The sequence below is a fragment of the Cyprinodon variegatus genome, unplaced genomic scaffold, assembly GCF_000732505.1.
Source record: "Cyprinodon variegatus isolate N-32 unplaced genomic scaffold, C_variegatus-1.0 Scaffold145, whole genome shotgun sequence".
Taxonomy (NCBI): Eukaryota; Metazoa; Chordata; class Actinopteri; order Cyprinodontiformes; family Cyprinodontidae; genus Cyprinodon; species Cyprinodon variegatus.
This window is the reverse complement of record NW_015150598.1, coordinates 1,337,418-1,345,898: the sequence shown is the minus strand read 5'-3', so window position 1 is coordinate 1,345,898 and position 8,481 is coordinate 1,337,418. Positions and strand designations below refer to the sequence as shown.

General features: G+C 37.7%; 1 protein-coding gene across 2 annotated transcripts in view; it reads right to left on the bottom strand.

The window, feature by feature from the left end:
- Nucleotides 1-6: 6 nt before the first annotated feature.
- The window catches only part of calcrl (calcitonin receptor like receptor), a 51,040-nt gene continuing 42,565 nt past the window's right edge, over nucleotides 7-8,481 (bottom strand). For both annotated transcript variants that reach the window (XM_015376976.1, XM_015376977.1), the window contains 3 exons: nucleotides 7,605-7,823; nucleotides 7,030-7,071; nucleotides 7-1,134 (listed from right to left, as the gene is read on the bottom strand). In XM_015376976.1, coding sequence (XP_015232462.1) covers nucleotides 913-1,134; nucleotides 7,030-7,071; nucleotides 7,605-7,823 — 483 coding nt within the window. In that variant the 3' untranslated portion in view covers nucleotides 7-912. The remainder of the gene's footprint in view (nucleotides 1,135-7,029; nucleotides 7,072-7,604; nucleotides 7,824-8,481) is intronic.

Genomic DNA, 8,481 nt, shown 5'->3' with positions numbered 1-8,481 from the left:
TGGAGGTATGAATTTGCAAATGGTCGAAATGACCTGAAGCTGATATAAAATTGTGGGTTGTGCTTAGCTTTTATTTCATAGCCTGTCCCCTTGGCTTTCGTCAATAAATACTATCCATTGTGGAGTATATTGCGTACACCTGAGGTAAAACTTCTAGTTATAAAACAAGATTTCCTTCAGTTCTTTTTTTTTCTCTCTCTCTCACACAACGATCTGCAGCTTCTACCCGAAACAGCTTTCATTTCTGCTCAGTCTGAGCCGTGAAGGGATAAAAAGGGAATGTGACACAATCTTGCTCTTCAAAACCAGACTTTTCCTCCCAGTCATGGTTAGATGATTTTAAAGCACATTTGCTGTCTGATTTCAAATAAAACCTAGCAGGTCTATAATAAAGACAGCATGGTAATATTTTAGAAACACGAATGCTTAGATAAAACCATGATAAACAATATGGTGTATCTTTAATATATATATTATGATTTAATGTTATATCTTCGTCATTTCTTGGATAAACGTAAGGAGAGCGGCTGTATTGGAAAGACGGGTTTGGCACTATCTCTTTAAAAGGGTTTTTACAGTCTAAACGAAGGGCTTTTGTCCACAACATGGCGCCAGAAGGATAAACCAGCAGTCATTATGCATTAGTTTAAAAACTTTTGTATCAGGAATAGTAGAATGTGAGAGTCCAGGTGGAACGACCGACACGTCAGCAGAACAGTGGAAGAGAAGCTGTGCAGAGCTCACCGACCTCCGGAGAGGCGGACAAGTGAGCGTTTCCTTAATGTTTGTGACACTCTGAATCCTTTTCTACACACTTCCTGACACCGTCCGGTCAGAGTTCCCCTCTTCTCCATGGATGATGCAGATGTTAAGAAATTGGAGGGATGGGTAGAGTCAGAAAGGGCCTGGTTGTCAGGCGAAGGTGCTGTCCGACTTCAGCATGGAAGCGTCTGTGTCGTGGAAGCCCTTTCCGTTCATGTGTTCCGTGTGACCATCGATGGTGTAGCAGCCCTGCACCTCGATGATGGAGGAGGCCGTGTAGGAGGCTGAGCGAAGGGCGTCCGAGTGGTTCCCAATGCTGCTGCCAAACTGGATGTGGTGCTGGTTCCAGTGCCGCCTCAGAACCGCTTGGACCTGAACAAGAGAGACAGGGGTTAGACAGAAGAGATGAGAAGCAGTACCCCTATCGAATACAGTTCATCCCTTTGATTATAATAAGAAATAATTGCTATTTTAATATAACTTAACAATTTGCTCCTTGTTAAAGGTATAGTGGAGGATTTTTGCGAATTTTTGAAAAGACTTGTGCTCTCCACCTTAAAAAAATGCACATGCACAACCCTGTACCAGCTCCAGAGAGGAAACGCCTATTAAACACTTGCGAGAGCGTGCACAACCCCATTTCTCCTCGTGCATGCTCTGTTTAAAAGTTGTTCTTTGCATCACTCATACAAACTTACTTTCCAAAAGAAGAGTTACAATTTTTCCACTATGTCAGACTCACCACTGGTGAGTGAAAATGGGGCAAAGCACGTAGCATAGTAGGGCTGGGCGATAATTCAATAACGATATATATCGATCGATAGANTCAGAATTCTGAGATTAAAGTCAGAATTCTGAGAAAAAAGTCAGAATTCTGAGATTAAAGTCAGAATTCTGAGAAAAAAGTCACAATTCTGACTTTTTTTCCCATATTAAACTGAAATAAAATTAAAAAATCAGTTAACTTTTTTTTTTTCAGTGGCCCTAATCCTCTTCCGTACTACTGTATGGTAAAATAAACTTCAGCAAAGTGCCCAATCACAGGTTACTATGGTCGTTTATTAAAGGAACCAATCTGATTTAGACATAAACTGGACTGAATTATTCCACACTGGTTGTCTATTTTTAAAACACAGTAAGCATCCCATGAGACTTTTAGCCAATTCCTATTTGGAGGCCGGTTGGTTGATCTTTCAGTGTGAAAACAAATAAAAGTAAAGGGAAACATAAGGGCAAAAGTCCCAGTTGTCTTCTGTAGTTTAGATCACCACATCAGCCTCAGTTTATGTGTTTCTGTAAATATAAAATCAGGCATCAGGAGCTTAGTTCAGACCAACACCGGGAAAATGGATCACATCATAGCAGTTGCTTAAATCCCTACACAAGCTCCATATCTGGGAAAGGACAGAACATGATATAGAACGGTATAAAACTATTTTTCATTACTCATCAACAGACTTCGATTCAATTCAGTAATATATTATTAATCCCAAAGAGAAATGAACTGTATTTGATTAAATGAGTCGTTTTGTGGAAAAGGCTGCACAGAAAGAAAAGCAGCAAAGGTAAAATACACAAAAACCTAAACTTTTCATCATAAAGAGCACTTAAGAATATGATTGGAAAGTTGTTTGAAGGCTACAATATTAAAACTTTGCGTCTGAAATCCACACAAGTTTTAATAAATGCAACCTTCTGTCTCAGACAGCTGACTGACCTGTTTCCTCTGAAATACAGTACGTCCTGTTGTTCTAATTGGGTCAATTCTTACAAAACAAAACAACCTGGGGGGCTATCAGTGGACCCTCGGAGGGCAGATGAAGTGATTTCACAAGACAAACAAAATTAAAGCCGTCCACCACCACTGCAGTGTTCTCTCAGAAGAGGCCAGAAACAGGTCGCTCTGCTCATTGTGCAATAAAAACAGGGTGCCCAGAGACAACATGGACCGGATCAGTTTAACTCCACCAAGCCAACAGACTGATTTCATCAGAGCCGTCTTACCAAGAGAGCAGCACATATGGGACCATGGATGATGTAGAGCAGCGATGTCTTGGAGCTAATCCAGCAGCTACAGAGGAGTAAAGAGAGAAGTTTATGCAACAATATCAGCACCGCACAGTACCGGCCTATTTACAACAGTTCGGCACAAAGATTTGTCACGTTGAACATTATCTGTAGTAAACGTACTTGTCGTTGTAGTAGTAACTCCGAGCAATAGCATGAATGGAGGCAGGAATAAGAGGAAAGCCTAAAAAAGGAGCAACATTTTAATTAGCTTACAGAGGAGTAATTGTGTTTTCAATAGACCTATTTGTCCCCACTTACCCCATCCTAGCAGATAATACCACATCAAGTGCTGCTTCTCAGCAAACACAGCCACGACGATGAGAGTGTGCAGATAAATCCCCTCACAGAGCATCCAGAAGTAATTACAGCCAAACAGGTAGAGGTGGATAAACTGGGACACTTTACAGCTGACCTGAGGAAACACAAAAACAGGAGAATATCACACAGGAGAGTTGTGTCTCAGACGGATCCTTTAAATGTTAACTATTAGTCCTTTATAGTCAAATCCTTTGAAAATCCACATTTCAAGCCCATAGTGTTATTGGAATCCAGGACAAGACGTTATTACCTTTGTAACAATGTAATGTAATGTAACTTACCTGAAAATATTAAGAAAAATAACAAAAGTGCTTCAATAAGAAATTCATGAAAAACTCTCTGAGTGTGAAAGAAACACTTTTTTTTTTGGTCCAACATAACCTTAGAGGCATTAATGCTGATACTGGCAATTACATTTTTTTAGTTTATAACCCTAAATATAATTGTTAACTAGGCCTATTAACTTTTTGACTTAATTTTTTGACTTTTTTTTTCTTTACTTTCCAACTTTTTAATTAACTTTTTACCTTTTAAACTTTACTTTTTAACTTCCCAATTAGCTTTTAACCTTTTTTCTTGACTTTTTAACTTTTTAATAAACTTTTTATCTTGATTTTCTTTTTATTTAGTAATTAGCTTTTTACCTTTTAAACTTTACTTTTTAACTTCCCAATTAGCTTTTTACTTTTTTCTTGACTTTTGAACTTTTTAATTAACTTTTTACCTTTTTTCTTGACTTTTTAATAAAGTTTTTATCTTTTTTTCTTGATTTTTTTTATTATTTTGTAATTAGCTTTTTTATCTTTTAAACTTTAGTTTTTAACTTTCTGATTAGCTTTTTACTTTTTTTCTTGACTTTTGAACTTTGTTATTAGCTTTTTACCCTTTTTCTTGACTTTTTAACTCTTTTTCTCCCCAACTTAATTTACAGTAGGAAATATATAATTCAAGGGCCCATCTAATTGGTCAAATGCCAAAATAAGATGAACGGCCATGTAGCAGTATCTTTGCTAAATGGCTGGATTTAGATCTTGTGCTTCTAGACCTCACTGAGGGATGGGGGGGACTCCATTTGTAAGGGGTAAGCAAGTGATCAAAAACTGTAACGTGCCCTATAAACAGTTAACTAGAAAACTAACTTTCAGATTAAAAATAATCATATATTATCCCCAATTATTTACAATTTTGGCTTCCCAGCTAATGTGTTTTCAAAGATCATTCAATTAATGGTTACTAGTGATATATATTACTTATCTGTGATTTTAAAATGAATATAGAAGGATTTGTCAGTATTCTCCCTGCTTTTTAGGCCCAGATTTGAGCAGCAGTGCAAGCTGAAAGAACAGGGACGTAAACAGTGAAGATGGATTAGAACCAAATAATGAACTCACTGGATTTCTTTGCAACAGCTCCTGGTTGTTTGCCACTGCGGTCAGCCAAATGATAGTGATTACAGAGTTCAGAACAAAGGAGAAGAAGAGGTTCTTGTGAAGAGTAATCCTCTGGCAACTCAGACTTCTGCAGGAAAAATAAGATATTTTTATTCACTCAGACGAGAATCAACCATTGAGAGCTAAACTTAAAGTAGGCTGATATCAGGGACTTACTTGAAATGAAAGAATATAGCCAGAGAGATAAGGAGGGAAACCAGAGAGAGTCCATGTCCTATGAGGGTTAAGTAGAAATGATTCATCGCCGTCTGGAAAGAATTGGAAGAAAGATATTCCTCAATTACATACGGTATGTCCTCAAAACCTCTTCATTTTGTGAGGCAACAAAACCCTGAATCACCAGCATTTTTGCAACATTATTTGTGATGTCCACTCACTGGTAAATACCGCCTCGTGGTTTTTAGGGCCTTCCTAATCTTTTCATTACAGCTGCTTTGAAAAGTTGAGCTTATTGCATATATTCAGTTGGATGTATTTGAATAGCAACTTATTAAATTCATAATTTTCTTAAGCATCCCTGGAACCAGTTAATGTACAATCCTGAAATGATGTGTGCAATTTGGAGGTGTGTGCATTCCTCTCCAGCTAGGAGCCAGATACGTTGGCATTAGGAAAGATTTTGTTTTTGTCGCTGCTTGGTGAAATCCTTTCAGTCGACTAATGTTTAAAAAAAAAAAAAAATTACGGGTTAACCCATCATTTTCAGTGGGAAAGAGCCTTTATACATGAATGGACTAATTCTAATAAAATATGTTTTCAATAGAAATATGGAGAATGTATTTCGTATAGACAGGGCTCAGCAGAAAGTGCTTTTTAGATCCGTGGTTAGGTTAGTGATATGCTAAGTCTCAGGGTATGTTGTGTAAGATAACTCTCCCGATGTCTTAGTAAATTATTTTGCAAAATCTTTTGGAAATTTTGCCATCACTAGTGGGGTCTGATAAAGATGTCATTCATTGAAGTCTTCGTTTGGCCATCCAAACATGATGGCATCAATCTTTGGCAACTTTCAATGCCTTGTACTTTTTTTGTTGTTGTCGTTTCTTTACACATTTACTAATTTTAGAAATGGAAATATTTTGAGCTAAAAGCCAGGTCAACTTTGTGGTGCTATGTGAGTTTGGTGTTTAACTGTTTAGTATCTCAGATGCTTGAAAAAGGTCAGATCTTCAATAGTTTATGCAAAGATGTCCTTTATGAGGACATACCATCATGCCTTCATTGGTGTGCTCGGTGCAGCGTGTGTAGTTGCTCCATGTCCGGTTGCTGAAGGGATGCACAAACCACTGCCCACTTTCCGTGCAAATCTTTGTCACCATTTCTGAAAGACAAAACAGAAGTTAAAAAAATAAATAAATAAATAAAAGAAAAATTATATATATATACATTTTTTTTTATCGATAAGCTTTTTTTCTATATCGCCCAGCCCTATAGCATGGCCTTACGTAAACATATAACCAGAATGATTGACAATTAGGAGGACCACTTATTTTGATGATGCACCCAGAAAAAGAATGTCCTCCACTATACATGTACCTTAAAGACGAGTTGTAGCTCTAAATTTTGTTCATGGGGGCCAGAAATAAAAAGGCAAATAGCCACTTGCAAATCTGGAGAACACAGATTTAGCAGATAAAAAGTAAGAGCCCACTGATTTATTCACCATGTGCTTCCAGCTGAAATTTTGATGTAAAACCGATAATAACCACTAATCCCAGTGCTGTTAACTTTTCCTTTATACTCAACAGAACAATGCTGTCTACTTTGAATTAGTTTTTAATGTGTCATAGGACTTTTTTTTTTTTTTTTTGTAAAATTCAGGGTGTGTTGTGAACCTTATTGCAACTGTTATAAAACACTGGTATTGGTCAAAATTGGAATAAGCATTTCAGGCTTTTTAAAGATCGGCTGTCAGCCAGAATACGATAACTGGTGCACCCCTAAAACTGTGATCCAATCTCAATGCAACATATTTCATTTTTTAATCACTGTTGAAATAAAACTGTAAAGGTTGACAAAAAATAAATCAAAGTGACCAGTTATCAGTTATGGTTTCTTTGTAAGTACATATAATAGGAAATACATAATTCTAAATCTTTGGTACAGTGGCCATGACCATTTCTACAGGACCCCTGTCCCCTTTCTCAGCCCATGGTTGCAGGAAAGTAATGCTACATAAGTTAGCATCAATTGAAGGTTATTGGCCTTTAGGAGAAAATTAAACATGATAGAAGAAGAACGGAGATTAAAATAGTAAAGTTTCTGTATGTTGAGTAGAGACTGACTCATAAAAGCTCTTTAAGGCCAATGGGGATGCCGAAAAAACGCAAATATCTGTCTAAAACATTGGCTGCCGGTATACCTTAAACACGAAGAACAAAGACAAAGTATAGAAGAGATTACTGAAAAGGTCAAATGTCCGACTTACTTCTCCATTGAAGAAGCAGAAGATGGTTGCCACAAGCAGACCCTGAAATGGGAAAAGAAAACATTTCTTCCAATAAGGCTCATGTAGGAGAGCAGTTCTAGTGGCTATAGAGCTACAATGTAGATAAAGTTAAGAAAAGACATTTCATGGGGGTGGGGGGGCTTGTTCTTCATATTGCAGGAGATATTTTCCTCCTCCTGCCAGGCTGGGAGACCTGATCAGATAACACCTCGTCAACATCCAACTGTTTTCAGCTCAGATAATTTGCGCCTTCCTTCCTGCTTTTCCTCCCTGGGTTACAACACAAACAACTGTCTCTTAAGAGGCTCCTAAAGAGGAGGGATATAATGGGCAGGATATCCAAGCAGCAGTTTACTCTAGTTAAATGATGTTCAGTAAAGAGAAGATATATGATGTACAGAGATTTAATAAACAATAAATTAGATAAAACTCCCAAAGATGTTTCTATGCACATATTATTAGAGAACAGCTTTTAAAAAGCACAATTTACACATTATAGAAGATTGTCGCGGTCATTTCAGTCGGTAACTCAGAGCTAATGGTTGGCTGCTTACCTGGTAATGCATTAGTATGTGCATAAGGTAGTCGTAAATTTCAGAGGAGACCCGTCCCTCTGGCTTGTAAGGAAGCAGAACAAACTCAATTCCCAACAGAGGAACCAAGATGAGTGTGGCTCTAACTGCCTTCATGTACAGACTGGACTCTGCCTGATGCGTCACCTTCAGCTTGGTGATGAGAACTCGGACGATGTTTAGCAGAAAGAACAAGTTGACCTGGAGGGAAAAGGGAGTCGGGTCAATATTCCTTATGATATAAGGTTGTTGGGTTTGACTCTCAGTCTGTCTTTTTAGGACAGACCGACCTGTTGCAGATCATCTGCCTTCACCATGTGTGAATACACATCTGCCAGATGTGTTCACTGCTGCCAAGAGGACAGAATGTCTGTCTGAAACACGTTCGGAGTCCTTTAAAGAGTATGCTGAAGCTTTTAAAAGTCTCTAGTCACATGATAAATGCCATTTTCTTAGTGGAACTCTTTATGATCTACCAAAAACTATTCCCAACCACAAAGCCCTGGGGTTCAATTTAATTCACGGTTCTCTGCCAGGCTTTCAATCATCGGCACCCTGTCTGGAACCTCCGATTCTAATTTCACGCTTTAAGGTCAGACTCAAGACAATGAATACAGCCTATTTATTTGAATCATCTGTGCAGAAATTCTGAAGATTCGTAATGAAACAAACATTTCCTTCTATGAGTCAAATTAAGTATTACTGTACGGAAGAGGATTAGGGCCACTGAAAAAATAAAAAAAGTTTATTGATTTTTAAATGTTATTTCAGTTTAACGTGGAAAAAAAGTCAGAATTCTGACTTTATTCTCAGAATTCTGACTTTTTTCTCAGAATTTTGGATCTTAATGTAGATGGGC